Raw genomic sequence first — 21,571 nt, forward strand, 5'->3', positions numbered from 1 at the left:
GAGCAGGCCGAGGGGAGGCCTCATGGCGGCCTGCAGCTCCCTCACGAGGGGAGCGGAGGGGCAGGCGCTGAGCTCTGCTCTCTGGGGACAGCGACAGGACCCGAGGGAACGGCATGGAGCTGGGACAGGGGAGGGTCAGGCTGGGTGTGAGGGAAAGGTTCTGCACCCAGAGGTGGTCGGGCACTGGGACAGGCTCCCCAGGGCAGTGGTCACAGCGCCGAGCCTGCAGGAGTTCAAGGCTTGTTTAGACAACGCTCTCAGACATGTAGTCTGATTTTTTTTGGGTGGTCTTCTGGGGACCCAGGAGTTGGATTTGATCATCCTTGTGGGTCCCTTCCAACTCAGGATATTCTGGGATTCTAAGATACCTGTGGAATTGGGCACAATTAGCAGTGTGTTTTGATGAGACCTGAAACTTGCTTGGATGTGCGTGCTATACTGTCCAAGTATGTTAGTACCTAAGGTTTTGATAGAAGCAAATATGAAGTAAAGGAGGGGTGGGGATGACGGCATTACTGAAAGAAGGATTCTGGAAATCAGGTTGGATCTTGTGTAGTTGTTTATATAAAATATTAGTTGTTTGTGTTTTTTTTTTCTGCAAGACCTGAGTTGGGAGTGGTTTGGGATCGTCTCCCAAAATACACATAAGCTTGTTTGAAGTAGGACATCATGGGCCACAGTGAACTAAGAGGAAAAACATTACGTGGTTGAACTTTTATCAGACTTTGTTATAAGTTACGCCTAAAATGATCGTAAATGAAAGACTATATGAGAATTCCTGCTGATTGCTCCCTGGTCAACTATGCATCCTCCAAGAGGAGGATTAAATGGTTTTGTTAAGCTTCTAAAACTTTAGACCTTATGATACAGAAAGGTATAGGGTGGGATGTTAGACATAGTCGTGATGATTGAGGTTCTGGAAACATCAGCAGTTGAATTACTAACATTTTGTAATGTACAACTTGTTTTATAAGGGTTTTAAATTGAAATTTGGAGGACAGTGATGAGCTTTGTTGAACAACCTTCCTCTTTCAAAGCCTGAGGGGAAGAGGAAGTTTGTCCTTCCTACCCTCAAGACAGAAACAACTAGACATAAGTCATTTAACCTATGAAGGTGACCTATTAAGATGGCAGTTTCATAGATACTTCTGCAATTTAAAAATTCTTACTCTCCCGTCATTTCAGAATGCTTAAACTTCTCTACCAGCAGTTTGACTGCATTCTGTTCTCCATGTGCTGCCACCAAGACAAGGACTGTGATCTTCCTCTGTTTATGCATTCACTGGTTTTTGTCTCGGTCTCTCGTTGCATAAAAACCTTAACATCATGACTAGGTTGAAAGGCATCAAATGGGATTGTGGAGACGAATGCCACAGGTTTTTTGGAAGTGGTGTTTGACAGCTCGCTACTAGACAAGCGATGAGTTCTTGGCCTTGTCAGATGCTGTTATGTGCTGACAGCATTGCTCCTGTGACGTTTGGTGATGTAGGTCATTCAGGTTGCTGTCAGGTTTTTTAATGTTGTGTCTACCATTGCAAGACACTGGATATTTATTTAATATCCCTTTCCGTAGATCTGAAGAAGGGCTGTGCCTCAAAAAGTTCTCAGCTGTATCACTTGGTCTTGCACTTTTTGGTTTTGCTTATTTTAATTTGTATTACAACGTTTTTGACTGTCTTTCACTTCATTGAAATGCCGCCTTTTACGTGTAGTTGTCCTCAAGTCGCTGGATAAAGTTAATTACACTTACAAGTCAGTTGAATTTGGAGCTACAGTGGAGAGATGGTGTGGGTCTGCTTGTAAACGTACGTGTTGCAGAAGGACGCAGGCTAGGGGCAATTGCTGTCTTTGAAACAGTTTTACCCAGTGTTACAGCTTGTTAACGAACCCCACGTGGGCTTTATTTCACAGTGACATCCCGGAAGCCTTTTTACAACTGAGCAATACATAGTTGTATTTTCTGGGCACTTTGGTTTAGAGTTTACAGGCACTTCCGTGGGTAAGCCTGTTTGATAGAACAGTGCAGTTTTGTCTAATTGGAGCAACAAATGAGTTTATATAAGGTGGTAGATTTTGCATCGAATAAAAGGTTTTGTGTTACCCGAGGACAACCTTTGATCCCCATAACGGAGCGGATAATGCCTCATGCAAACACCAGTAAACTTTCAAGGAGCTGCTTCTCAGGTAGTCAGAGACACAGGAGAAAGTTCCTGTAAAGTGAATGGCACTTCTCGGTAGAAAATTGTAAGGGGGGAATGGTTGAAGTGAACAGGAGTTGATTTTTTTTGTGTGTGTGGTTTAGGGCCTATGCTACAGCTGACTTTACTGAGGTTGTGATAAAAAAAAAAAAAGTTAAACTCAATTTTTTTTTTTTGAATTTCTCATGCAACAGTTCTGACCCCAAATTATGCTAATGGAAGAGGAAAAGGTGTATTTGTGCAGCTTTTCTTATATTTTAAATATACATTATTCTTTGCTTGATAGGTTAGGCACAGAATTTGCTTGCTTAAGCAGCCTTAACATTTGCGTTTATAAAACTTTAATTAAGGAGACATTATGTAAAAATTAATTTTTAATTTCCTGCTTTCTTAGGCTTGAAGGATGTCAACACTGGCTTGACTAGTCTAACACGGAAACATTAAAGTTAGACGGGTGTTTATCGTAGCCTGTAAGTGTTTATTTACACGTGGAAATTATTTGTGCTACTCTCATCCTTCAGTAAGAAATACATTACTAACCATTCCACCAGATTTTTAAAAATGTAAATGGAATAATGGTGCATTATTGCAGAGTTTTTTTTTCCATTTGCGATTGCGTTCAGTGATTTGAAAGTCTGAGGAATTGCTAATGTTATATTTGTGTTTTATGTAATGCTGTGAGTCTTTGGAAATTACGTGCTTTCTTCTGAGGTGCAGTGATACATAAACTAGACACAACTCTTAGTTGTAAACATCTTTTTATCATGCATTTTTTTTTTTGGTAAGCTGTTGTTCTAGCTGTGTATTTAGCATCTGGAGGAGAAGCTGGTAGGACGAGGGAAACATGTCCAGGCTATGCCATTTCTGGTGAATTAATTGGACCCTCTGTGGCTGCGTAGCTTTCTGTTGTATAACTGGTTATTAGATAGATGAGAGAAAAATCAGCCCAGATACGAGCAGGCACTTCAGAGACTTGCTGATCCCTAACCAACTTCTTTTTCCTCTATCGCCTCTTGGAAGATGTGACCAATTATTTCTCGTTTACCTTTGAATTAATGAAGAGGGGTTTTCAGGAGCGTCTGTAAGGTCAACTGATCCACTCACGCATCCCTTCCACAGAACAAAAGTGATCCTTGCAGAATGAGTCTCCATTAAACAGCATCAAAGGGGGGGGTTCTCCCCCTTGAGGTACTTTCTGCTGTGTTTACCCCATAACCGGAGCCTTTTCCCCACAGAGGAAGCTTTTGTAAGGTTCTGATGACCGTTCTGGATAGCTTTGTGTCTCGCTCCTTCTCCCCATCCAAACTGGAAGAGAAAAGCAGTGCAACTGGTAAGCACGGGGAGCAGAATGATCAGACTTGATTTTGCCTTAAAGGAAGGAGCAGGAGGTGCAGGGTTGGCTCTTTTCTCCTCTTAGCTTTCCAGCTCACCATCAAGCACATTTCTGCTTTGTGGAAGCACTGGAATCGTGAAGGAACTTCTCAAAGACATCTTGAGGACAACAATAGGGTTTTTGGTAAACAACCTTGAATCCAAAGAGGCAGAAGATTGGAATCAGGGCCCTAAGGAAGGAGTAATTTTAAAACATTCTCGGATTTCATGGTGCTGCCTTTATATTTCTCTGCAATAAGCCTTCACAAAAGTAAATGGAAGGAAGTGGGAGAGTATGAGGGGGCTAGTCCACCCACAAGAAAATCTGCTGTGACTTTGATGCCTGCAAATTAATGCAACCCATGTGGGTTTAAAAAATGGCTAGTCTTTATTTATGGAACAATAAAAATAAAGTTAACTCAGTGGTCCTTCTAACATCTGGCGTCTTAACAGCATGGGCCAAGACACTGCATGTTGCTCAACGTCAGAGGATCCTTTGGGAAGGGGAAGTATGGGAAACTTCAGAGTATTTTGCTCCTTCTCTCTCCCAGCGTCCTGCCCAGTTTCCTTTCCCCAGGTATTTTTATAATGGACTATAACAGAGGTATTTTGGTAACAGTATATGAAACACAGCCATGGGAACCAAGGAGGACTTGCATCTCAAAAAGAGATACAAATGCTACTGCAAAATGTAGTTTAGAGGATACTGATGCCAACTAGGTGCTCACGGCATGGTGAGGATGTGTTACTTAAATAAGCACTTCCCAGGAATCGTGGCCTTAGATGCTTTCTACTAATAAAGCTCACCAAGCGCAGGAAGAGACCAAGGAATTAATTCAACGTTGGGTTGAATTTATGCTAGAAAAATGTCTGAAGCAGAGAGATGAAAAATAGTTTATAATCTGGAATGAATTTCATTGGGATGCTAGTATCTTCCTCTGGGCAGCTGCAGCACCAGGGTGTGAATCCTGCAGTGTGTTCCCTCCTTGTCCTGGCTATCAGCTGGCCCAGGCTGAAGCTCGGAGGTGTCTTTCGCTGTGTCATATGAGCTGAAATCTCAAGCATCCTCAAAACAGAGCAAGAAATCCTAAAGCAGGATCTGCTTTATGGAGTGAAGACTAACGTTGAAGACTAAATTCCCAAATCCACATTTCTTGAGAACTTTCCAAAAGAGAACTGATCTTACCGGTAGTTTGCTTTGCTCTTTTTTTTTTTTTTGCCTTTTTTAAAGGATGATACATTTAGGTACCAGGGCATCCCAAGAAGATCTCCATTACAGTCCTTGCAGAATTGAGCACACCCACAAATAATTACAGTAATTGAAGAAACTGTAAGGGGTAAGCTTGAGGGGGTGCAGATCAGTAAAAATTACGCTGCAGTTTCACTCTTTGGAGAGCATTGCTGCTGAATTCTAGGAACAAACATGGAAAAGCAAATGAATTAGGATGCAGAAGATTGTCACGTGAGCAACGAACATGTTTTAATTGTTAAAACAGTCGTGAGGCACTTTAGCTTTACAGGCTGCTCTGCAGTTCTCAGTAAAAAAGCATTTGCAGCTTAACAAAACAAAACCCTCCATTTTTCATGAGGGCAAATTTGGTTTGGGAACTGTTTTTTTTTTTTTTAACTGGCAAAATGAATGCAATGAAGAAATGTTCTTTCCCTCTTTTAAATCAATATGCAGATCTTCTTAAAATAAACGTGCTTGTTCTCAACCAGTTCCTACTGGAGTGATGAGCAGTATCCCAGAAAGTGGCTAAGACTGGGAATGGTCAAGTCCAAAAAAATAAAATAATGTTGATAGGATTCTTGTGCTCTAGGCTGCACCTTTTTGTTTCATCTAACAAGCAAAAATACTGCTCTCTTCTCACTGTTGGAAGGAGAGCCCTGGTGCTGGTATGCTCGTCTGGCAGCTGAGATGTTGCAGCAGAGGAACCGAAAAAGAAGGTTTTTATTCTGCTGTTGAACTCTGCCTTAAGATAGACCCATGGACTTCCTTCAGAGTTTCTGAGTACTGAGTTTAGTTTGGTTTCTCTGGGCAAAGAAACTTCTTGATGTAGCTGTGTCCTGCTGCCCATCCCAACAGTGCTCAAACTTGTCAGCCAGTTTGATCAAAATTTGATGAACAGAGATACTAACTGATGGGGAAATAAAACTGCTCTTTAACCCTTTGTTCCACGAGGCTTTGTTATTTTTGCAGCTGGCTTCTCCGGGAGACGGGATCAGCCCTTCAGGCAAAATGAAAACAACAAACCAAATGCTGTGATACAACCCAAAAGCTTCTGACTTCTCTCCTTTGCCTTCAGAGAGCTGATGCTGATACTCTGAAGCCTGGAAACTAGGCTGGCATTGGGCAACTGAAGTCGTTGTCACCGTGCAAAACATAAAAATAAAAACATCAAAATCCTGACTCAAATTTCCTTGGAAGCAAAATGTCATTTCCTGGCTGAGGGTCGTGGGCTTTCTAGGCTATTACTGGGGCACTCTGAGGTTTTCTGGTTACAATGTGTATTTTATGAGAATGCCCCTTCCTTCTGTATGTTCTTAGTATGAACAGATACATTTTTTTAATAGTTTTTTTTTTTTTTAGTATTTTTTGTAATAGCCGTTAGCATCATTGCTTACACAGTGAGCGCAACGCAGGTACTATCGATATATGTCAGCAGGCGTATCTAACACGAGAAGAACAAATGTTCGTGTTCCACAAGCCTGGTTTCTGACAAATGGTCCTTACCTCAGTAAACGGTTTAATCTGATTGGCACTACTTAAAACAGGTGATTTTACGTTAATGGTACTCAGACACCTACTTGGTGTGCAGTATTTGTAAAATGTTGCAAATACTTTTTCAATTTCTTTTTACTTTGTGCCTTATCTTCTGCTTTGCATCACCCCCCCCCCCCCCCAAAAACAAACAAACAAAAACAAAAAAAAAAACAGCAACCTGTAGGTTTGGGGTTTCTGCCTTTATCCAGAACACAAAGTTTACTCTTTGGGCTTTTTTGTACTGAAAAACTAGCAGTGGTGTTTGAAAGAGGAGAAAGAGCTTGTGTCTACTAGGTACTTTTTACAATAATAAATAGAAAAGGTGTAATTAAAAGAAAATACCCCCTAGCATCAAGGAAGCGATTGGCTGATTTTGACAGTCTGTCTATTCAGAGTACGAAATACCTGGTTAAATTGTAAAACTGAAGAGAAGAGCTCGCAGGCCGTGCAGTACTTTGCATTCACCTTGACTTCGTAGCGCGGTATTACAGCAGGGAGGTACGTCCTTGCCGAGAAGGATCGTCGCGCTCGTCTCATCAGTAAGGAGAGCTGCAAGGAGCAGACAGCATCTCTTGGCACTGGGATTGATAGTCTGTACCAGTTTCATCTGAAAAGTGGAAAGACAAATGCGGGTCCACTCATTTTGGTATGATTTGCCACGGTAATGCCCTTACTAGTTGATATTTAAGAGTTTTATTTTCACAAATAAAACTTAATTTAGGCCCTACCACTTTTGCCTCTCAGTTTACTTTTTTATTTTAGCTTGTTTTCTGCAAAACGCCGTCTTTCTGTGGGAGAAATCCACGCTTTTTTAAAATGCATTTTCCACCCTAACGCACAGAGCAAACAAACTCGGTGAAAACCGGGAAAGCGTCTGCAGCTTTCAGTTTTGCAGCGGAGCAAAACAAGGGTTCAGGGTCACGAGGTGGCGGAGCCGGACCTGGAAAATCGCCTTGCCTGTGCCTTGCTGGGCTGGAGCTGGCACCGCACCGGCACCTGCCCTCCTCCGCGCATCTTCCGTAGGACACAAATGCACTCGGTCGTGTTGCAAAGGGTACCCTGACCGACATGTATTTCTTCAGCGTTGAAGGTAAACATCACCCACCCTGTTCTGGGAAGTGCTGGGCTGTCTGCGGAGCACTTGAGGGCTTTGAAAACTTTATTGGGAGGGGGGGGAGGCATCCAGGCATGTCTTCGGTTCCCTTTGGCTTTCTTCAGCCCCAGGAAGAGCTTTGTGCCTGAGCAGTGATGCAGAACATCTGATGGCCTGCTTGTGGCCTAACCCCGCTCTTTCTTTTTTTTTTTTTTTTTTTTCCAGTGAATATTTTTTTCTCCTTTAAATATAGAAGAAAGCAACGCTCCTCAGAAGTAGCAGCAACTGTATTTATCAAAGAGTTTTCGCATGCGCCACCGTAGTTCTGCATAGCCGGTGTATGGAGAAGTGAAGGTGGCAGTGAAATAATGAACAGTAATTAAATATAAGCGATAGATTAGTTTGTGCTGCTACAAGTAGGCAGATAGGTTAAGTCGAAGGCTGTTAGCTTTGGATTAATTCCCTTTTGGTTACAGACTTGGCTGAGCCGTGTGCCTTGCTGCTGTGAGTGGGGAAAGATTAACATGCAATACGTGAAAAGGCCTGAGTATAAAATGCGTGAAAGGATCTGCCTGAGCCCTGCTCTGGGGGCTTGAATGGGTATTTCAGCCGAAGCACTTGTCCACGGTCTGTTTTGTGCCAAGGGTAAAATGGGTTTTCCCTTAATTTCCGTAGACACATGCTGCTTGAACGTGTGTTTAGAAACACACACGTCTACAACGGCTATACTCGGGTTATATACTGAATTACACTCTGAATTATATACTCTGAAAATCCTTTTCTAAGTAGTGTAGATGTTAAATCCTGCAAAGTCGAGATGAGCCAAAGGCTGTGTGCTTGTGGTGATCTTTGCTTTTCGACTAGAGGGGTGTGTGTGTCTCTCTTTCTCTCTCTCTCTCTCTATATACATAAATATGTATATATATTTATATATCTGTATATATAATACATATTTATGCTTATATGTATGTATATACAGATATATAAAATGTATACACAGATATATACACACATACAAAATATATATATATATATACATATATACAAATATATAAGGAAGCCCTGGTTTTAGGGGGGTGGCAGCCGTGCTGCTGGCTTTGTAGTGGCATGGGCTGTGATAATTGCTGGCTTTTTGGGCTTTCTCTTATTTTTTTTAAAGCATCGAGATACTCCTCGGGCTCTCGCAGCCAGGCCGCCGCTGCAGGTGCACAGCGGGGCCGGCGATGCTGTGGGGCCGCCTGCCCGCTCCTACAAATTCGTGGAGGTTCCCGCGTGCTTTTTTGGGGCGGCCCGTTTCTTTTTTTTTTACCAGGACGGCTGCGTGCGAGCATCTGTATAAAGGAGATAAAAGCGACGGGAGGGGGAAGAAAGACGCGGGCGTGAATGCCGGCTGCGGGTGCCTCTGGGAGGATTTTCTCCCCCATTGAATTTCTCCGCATTGTTCGCCGCCCCAACCGCGGCACCCGGGGCTCGGCCGGGTTGAGGAAGCCGCTGGAGGCCCTGTCAACGGGAGCAGGGGGAGATTAGTTATATGGACGCCGCGTTCCCTCATCGCCTCCCCTCCTTCTGCCCGCCCTCCCTCCCGCCCTCCCTCGCTCCCGGCCTCCGCTCGCCCTCCGCCACGGCTCACCCGGCCTTGGCTTCGCCCGGCGGAGGAGCGAGAGGATGAAGGCGGCCGAGCGGGCTCAGGGAAGGTCGCTGGTCGCTCCCCGGCCTGGTGGATCGCTGCTCACGCCGGGGGCCGGCTTCCCAGCCCCGCCGCAGGACCCCGGGCGGCCGCAGCACTGATCGGGGTCACCCTGAGCCTGGCTCCATCCCCTCCGCCCGGGTGCACGGTGGAGCTGGTGGCGGGGCCCCAAACCAGCAGGTGCGAGCTGCATGGAGAAGAGCGGCTGCAGCCCTTTCCCGATGTGCTGGGCTAAAGGTACACGCAACTTACCTTTATTTCCCCCCCTCCTCCCTTCCCTCTTTCATTTAATGTTTTACCACCTGTGTGTCTACAGCTTTTTTTTTTTTTTTTCCCTATCAGAAAAGAAAAAAGCTAAACCTGGAATATACCATATTATTTTCATTCCGGTCGTGCAATTGTAACGTGAAGCAGTCACCTGGATCTGCTTTCACCTGACAACCGTAATGCTTTTTTTTTTTCCCCTTGGCTTTTCAAAATTATCTGAACCGAAAGAGCACTCGAGCTGCTCAGCTTTTAGTTCTGCTGCTGCAAGGGTCTTGTTGCATTGGTTTTAAGGTTTGTATGTTTTAAAACAGCGTAATTCTGCTTTCGTGTGCCTTTCGGAAGTTGTTTGTAGCATTTACAATGGGGGACTAATATCTTTTTGCTTGAGCTCGTATACAAAAAAAAAAGAGGGTGACTGGCCACAAAGTGGGCATCTTTTATAGTGAGACGCTTTGACTTGAAATGGAGGCTTAACAATAATTAGATGGAAATATGAAACTCATTCCCATGATTATCTTAACTTGCATTGCAAAACCCTAATATTTACCCTGTTATGATCCGGAGAGTGTTTGCGCTGGTGATGTGGGTGAAAGTATCCGTAGGAAGATACAGCGCGGGGATTAAGCTCAAAATTGTGTTAGTAGTCAAAGAACCAAATCTTCCTTAGATGGCAAGCGACTGTAAAAGGTTAAGTGTTGGTGATTGTAAGCACAACTCTCCCCTCGTCCACTTTCATTTCAATGCACTTTCTTTTTTGGAAGAGAAACTGGCCGTGGAGTGTTGCGTCACCGTAATCTTGGATCGCCGACAGAGGCAGTTGCTTCAGAAGTTCAGGGGAGAGGTGGCAGAACCGGGGAGGAAATGGTGCTGTAGGAGCTGGGACACGTAATTGATTAGGAGTGGTCTCGGGTAAAGTAACGCCGAGTTTATTTACAATTTTCTGCTGTCTGGAGGACACATGATGCGGTTAACGCTGTCTTTGTCTCGGGCGCTTTCTGCACCTTGCTGAAAAGTTCAGGCTAAACGTACTCCCCCTTGCCTTGTATTGATAAATGCTGGCACATATAGGAGAAATAACTTAAATCACAGACCCGGAGCACCACCGCATCCTGGAAATGTCTAATGAAGTACGCAATCTGTCACCTCGGTGGGGAACAAAAGTTAATAAAGCAGTGAGCAACAGTAGCTGGAGGTAAAGCTGAGACGAAGCTGTGCTTTGCTTGCAGTAAAAACTTGTTTAGTGGGATTTACGGGTAATAGTGGCGTCTGTGCCTGCGTGCCATGGACTGGGTAACAGCAGTATTAGATGAAATCGGGATTCACCTCCTTGGGATATCCTGAGAGTCAGGATGAGGTTTCCTTCCTAGAGAGTAATTTGCAGAGTGTACAAATGGGGAAGAAAGAACTTCTTTTAAAGGAAAAAAAGAGCAGGTTGTTGCCATCTGTTGTTAAGGCTGTTTAGTCTCGGGGATATCAGTTTTCTTCCTCCCGCTCCAGCACCAGAGGATCAAGACAGCAGGGAAGGCTGCCTGCACCCTTCTTGCAGGGGATGGCTGCGTTGGGCCGCGATAAAAGGTATTGATCCCCCACACACACACCCACTGCAACAACTAAAATGAAGGCAAAGCGATTCCTCCCTCTTGCCCTGGCTGCCTGCGGAGGGTTCTCAGGCCGTAACTTGGGTGACGATGGCTTATCCCAGCCGTCTCCGGCCCGAAACGGAGAGCGGCCGTGTAATCTCTTCCTATTCCTCTTGGGGGGGGAGAGGGGACACGAACGGTTACGTAAGGACAAAGGCACAGCATCTTCGAGTCTGCCAATTGTGGCGATTTCTGGAAAAAGCGACATACCGTCCTCCCCAAAAAAATAGGGCAGATGAGAAATAGCTTGTGCTATATTTGTCACTGAATGGTGGCCGTTCGTTAGTCGATGAATACCCCGTGTACTGTTCACCAGCTTAACCTTAGGGAAATGAAACGGATCTGGCCTACTTTGATAAGGGCCGTGAGATATCTGCAGTCAAAGAAAGGTAATATATTAACGAGAGAAACGTTTGGTTTGCGTGGCTTTATTCTGAGCCTTTTGCTAATCTGTTAAAGCTTCAGTTTATCTGCAGCAAAAATTGATAAAACTTTATCAAGTGTTTTGTAACGCCTTAAAGATGTGATCTTGATGTATTCCTTTGATTTCTACGGAAAACGTCTTTCTGAGTGGTCCATTCTCCGTTTGAATGTGACAGATTAAGCTTTTGGCGTGCTGTGTGTGATCTCATAGCAAACATTTGTTCTTTGAAAATGCTCTGAAATATGTCGGTAAGTCTGCGCTCGCTTTCTTTTAAGTATCAGTCTGAAATCTTCCGTCCTGCCGATGCTGTGGGCTGACCTAATTGCAGTTAATTCCGTGTGCTCCCACTGTAGGGCTGAACCAAAGAATAAGACAGTACTTTTTTTCTTCATAAACTATTTGCATAATCTGTATTGCCAGGTTTTGCCTCCTCTCTACCCTAGCGTCAATGCTAAGTGATGTTTCTGAATTTTTGGTACCTTAGCCTGGTTCTCTATATTCCAGATTTTGAGAACATTTTGGTCGGCAAACGGAGAGAAAGTGTGGGTTTTGTTGACAGGCATGCCTCTTCTCAGGAAGCTGCCCGTATAACTTTACTTCGGTAGCGGTAGGAGTAAGATGTTTTCGGCTGCTTCTTTCCCCCCGCTACCCTTCCCTTACTACGTAATTTGAAACTTGAAATCTCTCAGCTTGTGAAATACATCGGTTCAAGCTTGGCCAGAGCCTCAGGGAACACTGCAGGCGGTGTCTTGGTCGCGGCAAAGGCAGGCAGGAAGTTTCTTTGGGCTGAGTACTGCAAATCTGTGCTGGTGTCCTAGAGGGATGTTTTCTTTCCGACTGTAACAGACCAGAGAGTACTTTAATTGCCTTAAATTTTACCAAATACTTTCTCTGGATCAGTAGTCATCTACTGAATCTGTAATCTGAAGCTTACAGATATCGTTTAAAAGTTTTAGACAGTATAACGTACTTTGTGTTGGATGCTTTTGCTGGTAGCCTTTCCTCCCAGATTTTGCATGGCATGCCATTTTTAATACACCCAATAACTCGGTGAAGGAAATGTGAAATTAACAGTTAAGGGTGGTTGGGTAGCTCGGCTGTATAGCTGTAAATTATCCACCCAAGGGAGGAGGAAGTTTCTTTAATAACCTTCCAAGTGAAGAGCTCGGTTTAATAATTTACGAGCGATAAATTGACGCGATGTCAAGTGTATCACCCGTGAGTAGTTAGCGAGGGGCGATTGCAGTTACGGAATATTGCCTTTTAGACTGTAAAAGGTGTACACTGTCTTCAGATAACTGCAATTCAGTCCAAGCCCTTGTGTTGATTTTGTTTTCAAGCCAGCTATGTTGTGAAACTTAGTCAGTCCACCAGGAAGGCGTTTTACCCTATTTATTGCAAGCTGTTAATGTTGCAATCTTTTTAAAGCGATAAGCGATGAGTAAAAGCCAGATTTCGGTACATGGGGGGAAAAGTTCAGAGCTCTTCCTCCCTCGTCCCCATCTCCTCACTCTCTACTGTTTTACCAGCAGGAAAATACTGGGGCGATAACTGGAGTCTTGCACACCCATCGCTTTTCAGGTGCTGAGTAATCACCTAAACACGATGGTGGCAATGGCATAGGGAAAGTTGCTGATGTTGGAAAGGTAGGCGGGTAATTAGTCTGAGTTCTCTTTTTTTTTTTCCTTAATGTCTATACGGAGCATAGAAATATAATAGCTATGGTGTGTTAAGAAAAAAAAATCTGTTAGCATGAGTGTTCTGTTCCATCTTCCTAGTGACCTGGGGTTCAGGTGACTGGAGGGAGTGTTCAGCTCACTTTTGCGCTCTTGTAGATCTGTGGGTGCAGTTAGGAAATGCTATAATGCTAAAGGGTTTTCCCTTGCTGCGGGGACGCACCTGGGGAAAGAGGAGCTCGGTCTGTCGTTTGGCAGCCCGTCGGCATCTTGCTACACTTGCTGCATCAGCTGATGAGACGTGTTAGCCATTTATTTCCAAACATTAGTTTTCTCTAAACTTTTTGTTAGTGACTTTTTGAGATGTGAGGTTCACAAACTGTTGAAGCGCGTGTTATTTCCATTAATGTGTGCCTGCTTTATTGTTGGAAGCCTTTGCAGAAAGAAAAAGGAAAAGAAAAATATCATTAATCTCATCAAACCACTAACTCTTCAAAGGCAATTTAAGAAAACTTCCCAAAATGCTTTTGCTTATTTAAAAGTGAAAATAGTCTGGAAAAGTAGGTGGTTTTGTTTTTCAATTCAGCGTTACTGTACTGCATGTGGTAGAGCTGCTATTGCTCAAAATGTATAGAAAGTGTGAGAAGCGCTATGAGAAGTGATGCATTTCCATTGGGGGGGTTGTTTCTTATTCCAAGAGAAATGGGATAGAAGATGGAGCTCGAGATACTCGGACAAGAAAGGAAAACGATTGTTTTGAGTGCCTGGAGAGCATTTAGTGTTAGCAGTGTAATGGAGATGTGTGATCTTATCAGTTGTGGTACTTAGTGATGAGCCAGTGAACCAGAGTGGAATTAAATTCTGAGCTGCCACTGGAAAACTAAAAGTTACGCAAGGAAAACAAACTGATCTCACTGTCCTTCTGGAGATGCTTGAGATAAAGGCAGAAGAGCAAAGTCTGGAAGCCAGCATGTAAAAGAGGACGGTACGTTGATTGAAATACTCCCTTTTGCTGAATGTTCAGACAGGAGTTTGGGGCCTTAATAGATTTCTTGTTCCATTTATATTTGGCTTTTTTTATCACAAGTCACCTAGGAAAAATGTGTGTTTGTGTTCTCATTTATATATATTAGTTTTTTTTCTCATTTTCTTCACCTAGTTAGCCTGGCAATAGCCTGTTGCAGTGTTTAGAAATCAGCATCCTTGGGTGCTAATCCCTCAGGTCCACTCAAGATGTTCTCTTACCTGTTTTTGTTGTGTTAACAAAAGCAATCCATTGGACAACTGATCTCCATGCACAGCTTCTTTTGGAAGGACTATTGTAATGAAATCAAGCTTTTCTGACTGGCATTACATTTGCAAGGCATATATTAGCTTGCTTAAATCCTTCCACTTGCTGAAGTGTGGTTTAAACGGAATAGGTGCAAATTCATGCCATGCAAAAATTTCAGTGTGCTAGCAGAGTCTGTACTTTTCATCAGTTATTAGTCAAAAAAAATAAAAAAATAAAAAAAAAACACGCTTTAGTATCCTTAATTCATGATGTGGTATGGATTTGTTCATGATACTCTATTAAAAACTGGAGAGACATTAAATTAACAGGCGCTATCACATTATCGCAGGCAAGCCCGTACAAGCTGCTGGTTCCTATAAACTGGCACAGCAAAGACAAAAGAAAATGCCTTTGTGAATGTTACATTAAAACCAGCTTAAGGACAGCACATCATAAATGTAGTTGATCATAGTAGTTATTAACATACGGTTGGCGTTCACAAAGATCTCCTTACAAAATCAGTGAGATCTCTGCAGATGCGGTGGTGAGAGGTGCTGGCACCAGTTCCTCCTGACCGGCGGCGAAGGAAAGGGATTGCTGAGGTTATGGCAATAGCTGGTTAACTGGTAGGTGGCCAGCACTCCCTGAGACACCGCATTTTTACGGGGGGGATAAGGGAGGAGCGCTGGGTTTTCGCTGCACGTCGCTGCTTAGCAGAGACGGCAGGAAAAGTTAGCTTTCCTGGGTGGAATTGAGTCCTGCTGAGTCACTTCATTAAAAACAACCTGTAAACGAACTCCCTTCTTTTTTTTTATCTGATAACCAGGTTTTGTGTCATTGCCAGGAGAGGGATTGCTTTCTTCTCCCCAGCACCGCCACTGCTTTCCAAAAGAGTGTTTTGCCTGGCAGGGATCGCAGATCCATAAAACGAAAGGCCAGCCTTCTGGTTTGCCTGGGTTTTGTTTGTTTGTTTAAATTGGACTCGTTCTGTGAATGATGCATAGTCCCTTGTTTTATGGAGGAAATTCCTAATGAAAAAATGGCTTCTCCGTGGTGTAAGTCTCCTCATTTGGAGTAAGCCCAGGAAGAAAATCGGCGCGTGACCTTCGATTTTGCCACTGCTCGGTACAGCTGTGCTCAGAGCAGCTGAAGCCACTTGGGGAGCAGCTTGCAGGGAAGAGGGCAGACGAAGAGCTTAATAAACTGAGTGGTGGCATTTTGAGACTAAAAGCTGAATTTTAACTTGAATTTGACATGCTGTGGGACTAAAAGTCACTTGTTGTCAGAGGAAATTGAGTAGTTGTGACTTCTCTGCACCCAGCAGTTGATGTTTCGCCTTGCGTCAGCCGAATGTGCCCCCCAGTTTCCTTTCAGAATCAGAAGAGGTGTGCTGATAAAATAACTTTGAAAATGTTCAAAAAAGCAATCAATTATGTTGCTTCTTGACCTTGTAGAATACACAGATCATCTTCGTTGCCTTGTTGCTTGTAGCCTGTGACACCGGTGTTGTCTGACTAATGACTAAAGAAAAATAATTCCTTTTGTTTTTTGCATGTTTTCCAATAGCTATAGGGATTTAGCTGAAGCCATCCGTACTTAAAATTGTCAGTAAAACTAGACTTTTCCTGATTCTAGCTCCTTGTTGAAGCTAGACTCTTTAATGCTAATAGTTCGTGGATTCCTGTAGTTGTTTTCTCCTTTAATGTGATCTATAAAGATCACTGCAGCAAATAACTTGATCACAAGTAGTTGCTGCGTGGGTAATGGCCTGCAGTCATGCCAAATCTATATTTCTAGGCAGGAAGATGGGAAGGAGCCAGATATATTCCTGGAGCTTCTCAGCTGGCTTCCGAAGGTAAGGGGCAATAGGGCCTGTGCTTAGGCCTTGTGCAGCTCAGCAAGGATCTGTAGGCCTTGCTGTTCCCAGGAGAGATACTAGTTGGAATCATATTCGTGAAACCCAAGTGTTTTCACCTCAAAGGAGTTTTTGTCTCGGCTGTGACATGATGGTTGGCCAAGATAAACTGAGCAGAAACATGTCTGACCAAAGCAGCCTTCCTGTTCGGGACCAGCGGCCCGTTCACGGACCAGGCCTCGTGCTGCCGGTCGGCTTAGCAGCTTTGTGTCCGATCGGGTGTTTGATTGCAGTGGGACAGAATTACACGGGCAGAATGAAAAGGTTGGCTCAAAAGGACTCTGAAACGGGAGTGTGCAGCTGCTGCAGCTCTGCAGCTATCCATCGCAGCCCTTTGCCAAAGGTAAAGGCACCCCTGAGGTGGCAGCAGCCTACGTGCCCATACCTCAGTCAGCAAAGCTGACCGTACAGCACTGGGGCAGCTTTTGTGTCTGGATGGCAAGGAAACGATGACTTGCCTCCCCACTTTACTGCCTGCCCTTTTCAGCTGCACAGGGCTGGGGTGGGGCAGGCAGCAGTGCTGTGTCAGCTGGACGTGTTCCTGTTCAAGGAGTTAACGGTACGTTTTGGCGAAAGGTAGGCTTCCCTTACGTGTTCCTGAATCCGTGCTTGTTTAATGCAAAAGGATTTTTTACATCAGTGATAACGGGAGGATTTAATGCCCGGGGTTTATCTTACGCTGAGGTAGGAGAACATCAAGGCACTGTTCCTGTTCTGCCCTCGAAGTGAAGGATTTGCACATTTGTACTTTGGCTGCTGAGTTTCTTCAGCCACGTTGCTTATTTGCATATGTAAATGGGTACAAGGCATAATCGGTACTCAGGAGGGAAAATGTTCATTATTTATTCTTTCAAAGTCATTTTGGGAATTCAGTAGGTTCTGGTTTTATCAGGTATTGAACAAATTCTTTCTGGTTTTGGATGCACTTAACCAATTTTTAGTAAAACAAAACCACGTGGCCTGTGTTGGCCATTAATGTTGGATGTGATGCTTGAGAAGTACCAGGTTACATTTAAACAATTCTTAGTATCTGCTGTCAATTGAAGGAGCAGTAAGGACTCAAGTTTTTTATTCCTTTTATCTGTCACATCTTGCTTCTTTTCAAAACTGTCATGTTCGTAAAGTTTAAGTATGCCATACCTTAATAATGGAAACCAACAGATCACAGTAGGAACAGCAGCACTTGCTGTGAGTGTGGCTACCTAACAGTTTCTGTGAAAAAACCCTCTTTCAGGTAGTTTTCTGAACTCAGAGTTCTTACTATTCCTGCTGAAATTACTCAGGTTTATACTCTGGAATCCCTCTGCTCTATCATTGCGGGTTTCCAAAAATACCAGGTAGTGGCTATTCCTCTGTCTGGGCTGTTCTGCAAGGGAGCAATGACTGTTAGGGGTAATAAAATAAGATTGACCTGAATTCTTGGTTTGGAGAAAGGTGGTACCTAAACATACAGCAGCATGCCAGAGAGCGGGCCAGAGTCTGTAGAGATCCTAGTGTTGTGCTCCTTCCACCAAGGAATTAATATTACACCTTACTAGCAAACTCTTCCACAAGAGAGGAAAGGGGGCCAGAGTGTATCTGTAGTGTTTGTGTAAACACCATGCATCTCATTAGGATGTTTTATCCGGTAGTTTTCATACTCATTTCTTTGTTTTGCTTTAGTTTTCAGCTTTAGTTGCTAAAAATTATCAATTGGAAGGTAGCAATAGATTTGAGAAATCTTGTAGGGCTGTGCAAAGCAACTAAGAAAAATGGCGTAGGTATCAGCTAAGTACATTTTGCAAGGCATTAGTTATATATCCGAAATTAAACGGAGCAGGTTCCTTAAAGAAGAGTGAGGGAAGCGGAAAAAATGGTAGTGAAGCACTTCCAAAATGCTGTCACTGGACACTGGCATTGTTTAGGTAATGAAAGGCACGTACTGGCAGCTGTGCCAGTGAGGATCTCAGCTGTACCTCTTCCTCCTCAAGCCATACGTACAGCTACCTGACGTGCGGTACTTAGCTCATTTTTAGCGTAAATAAAGAAATACTGAAGTAGAGAACTGTTTTTGCTTTGTCTTCAATTAATAAATTATGAGTAGTTCAGAAAAACAATGTTTTGATCACCACCAGCCCAGTGTGAGATTCTTTCAAATCTGGTGGCTGCTTACTGAGCTGATTGAAGTGAATTTGAGGAGTTTCCATTAATTCAAGTGTGTGACTTTTTATCTAATGCTTATCCAGCACAGAAAAATAATGCTGGATGCTGATTTCTGCTTAATCTAGGTTTATCCCCACTTCGTTATTTTATGTGAAAATCACAGCTGAGCAAAAGTAAAAAGGTGGGAGGGTCTGGGTTTAAGAATCTCAGAAATTAGTAAAATTCAATGAAAAACGGGGAAAAACCTTCACAGGGTGAACCTCAGTGTCTGTTCTGGAACTGCATCTCCACACAAATGAGTAAGCTACCTAATTGAAACTGGTTATGTTATAAGAGAAGATAATTCTTGGATATGAAGTTATGAATACAGAAGACAGTTATCATTTCGAGGTATCCAGAAAGGAATTTAAGGATGCTTGCATTCAGTATCTGGTTACTTACTATAGTTATCTGCTCAGTCGTGGCTTGCGCATCTTCAGGAGAAGGAGAAATGGCCAGCTCAGAAGCTTGTACTTGTATCTCTTCTGGTTTTCTTTGATATTAAGCAATTCAGAGAAGTTTCGTATGAGTGCACTGTTTGGGGATGTAAGAAAAAAGAAAGAAAAAGCAGTGAGCAGACTAGAGGTAGGATGCCAAACCTCAACTTAAAATGGCTTTACTTGTATGTTAAGTATACTTGCCCTTAGTTGTGCTTGTGGATCAATAGAAAGTGTTGATATACTATAATGATTTATTTTAATATTTTTTTTTTAAGAATCAGTCATCACTGATGCCTGAGGCCAGTCGGTACTTTCCTGTGCAGTGACAGGAACCTACCAAGAAGTTGGGTACACAGTCATTATTTCAAATAACACATCTGGAAGCACAGAAGCATTCCCTTGGCCTGTTGGGGATGGTGCCTGGACCTAGGAGGTGACAGATACCATGAACTTCACTTGGGTTTCTCAGTCTGTGGTATATGTGATGCTTCAGCCCTGGAACAGATCGTGGAAAGGAGGAATTTGTTAACAGCTTTTCTGTAACTTACTACCATAAAATTCTTGGAGAGCATCTTTTCCTTCTTTTTGTTAGACTTCCCTCACTCTTCGTCTCCAGTCTACAAGCCGAAGATACCGTAGATCCTACTTGATATTAGTCTAGTATAAGACTAATACCACTCCAGCTCTGATGCCAATAAAATGCAGTCGTGTTCTCTTCCTCCAATGGGAAAAGTAATTCCCGGAGCAGGCCGTAAATACAGTGCAGGCTGTTACCCTTCTGTTCCTCGCAAGGACAGTCAGCCCGCTGGAATGCCATAAAGTTGCTCATAAAATGTGTCCTTTGTGACTGTGCAGTTTTCTACCTGTTTGCAGGGCTAGGGCCAGGCTCTCTCAGGTGCTGAACGTTTCTTCCCTCCTTATCAGTATGCACACACCTACTCCAGCTCATCACCCGGCCATAAATACCCACTCGAGTCTGCTCCTGGAAATGCCTGGGGGTGCCCATTGCTTTGCAGAATTAAGGCCAAACTGGAGAAGGGCTCCATACCAGACACTTTAGGTTGTTGATTTCTGTTAAAGTCTTTTTTGTTTGACATTGGTTGCCCGGTGTAACTTGGCACTGGGTTTTTCTATGGGCTGTAACTATTTCTGGCATCTTTTACTGCTACTTAGTGTATTTTCCTTTTTCCCCTTGCTCCCTTTTGGCCATGGAGATGCTGTTTGTACTAGCACTGTGAACTGGTTCATTTAGCACATAAGAGGAGAATATAAAAATGTTATAACAAATTGATTTATAAGTTCAGAGCTTTCTGTGAAAACATATTCTTCTGAGGAGTATTTCCAAAGCAATTCGTCATTTCTTTAATCCAAATTTTACATTAAATCACAAGAACAAGGAATTTAAAACCTATCCCATAAGAAGTCCTTCAAAAATTGACAAACCTTTTCCAAAATTTTTTTTTTTTATAAATACAGCTGCTTCTTAGGCCTGATAAAGGGACATAAAACAGCAAGGTAAATGTGCAAGCTAAAGATATGGAGCATGTCCTTACTTTTAAATCAAACTTACAGAACAAATCCAATTCTAACAGTATGCCTTTCATCTGGAAAACGAAGAACAAAGTTTGTTTGTTTTTCTGGACACTTACCCTGGTTTATAAAAGCAATAAGTCTAGTTAATTCAAATAATTCCTTGATATCGAGTATATTGTGGGTGATGGAAAATGAAACAATTGAAAGCAGGGCATGCTAGCGAACAGTTGTTTGACTGCAGTGTTTTTGAAGTTCTCTGTTCTCAAATACTGTTAAAGTAACTTAATTGGTAAAATGGCTGTGTTAAAAGCAAATAACCTAGTTGATAGAAGCATTAAGGTTGGAAAAGACCTCCAAGATCATCTGGTCCCCTACCACCACCATCATAAATGTGAAGTAAGGAGAAACCGCATGAGTCCTGAGTTTTTGCTCAGTTTTGGTATAAGCTGTCTTCATCTCTGAAATCTTTGAGCTTTGAGGTTCATTTGCTGAATTAAAGAAAAAATAATTTCTCAACAAACAGTGAGCACAGGCCTTCTTCAGCCATTTCTGTAGTGAAGAAACATGCAGCTAGCTGTACGTGAAGGGTTTTTCTCCCACCAACACCCTTCTCGTGCCTGTCTTGTTGCAGAGCAGTGTGGCCGGGAAGCAGCCTGCAGCTGAGGCTCTTGTAAGGAAACAGGTTTTTCACAAGAAATGGAAGAGGGAAGTTTTCAGTCTCATTTACGAGCTGACATCTGAAATGAGGAATTGCTGTTTTGCACTAATGAATCAGAATTTGCTCCTCATCCTTCGCACTTTTGTAGTCTTGTGGCAGGTGAAGGATTGTGGCTGGGGGATGCTTCTTTAGGGTCTGCTCTTTTTTAGCTGGAGGGACAGCAAAGCACAAAGTCTCGTTACGTTTCCTGCTCTGGACTCCGCTTTACGTGAGCAAAATGTGCTTCTATCCATTCCTTAAAGCAGATAAAGCCCATTTTCTCCTGGAGTGTGGAGATAATCTGCAGTGTATTTCTTTGGAGTAAATCTTCCTAACTCTTACTGTCTCCGATTTTTTATTCGTGCAGAAGGAACATAGGCTCTGCGGCTATCAAAACCCTAGTTTGCTGCTT

General features: G+C 43.2%; 1 protein-coding gene across 13 annotated transcripts in view; it reads left to right on the forward strand.

The window, feature by feature from the left end:
* Positions 1-21,571, forward strand: part of PTK2 (protein tyrosine kinase 2) — a 205,140-nt gene that overhangs the window by 52,426 nt on the left and 131,143 nt on the right. For 8 of the 13 annotated variants that reach the window (XR_014580939.1, XM_083827386.1, XM_083827392.1 and 5 more), the window contains exon 1: positions 7,629-9,350. The exons of 4 other annotated variants lie outside the window; for them this stretch is intronic. Coding sequence is in view for 7 of the 9 variants with exons in the window: in XM_083827392.1 (XP_083683518.1) it covers positions 9,305-9,350 (46 nt within the window). In the remaining 2 variants the exon portion in view is untranslated. Of the gene's footprint in view, positions 1-7,628; positions 9,351-11,294; positions 11,410-21,571 lie in introns of those variants that run through there. One more of the 13 variants, XM_083827388.1, reaches the window with a different exon arrangement.

Source organism: Anser anser, assembly GCF_964211835.1.
Source record: "Anser anser genome assembly, chromosome: 2".
NCBI lineage: Eukaryota > Metazoa > Chordata > Aves > Anseriformes > Anatidae > Anser > Anser anser.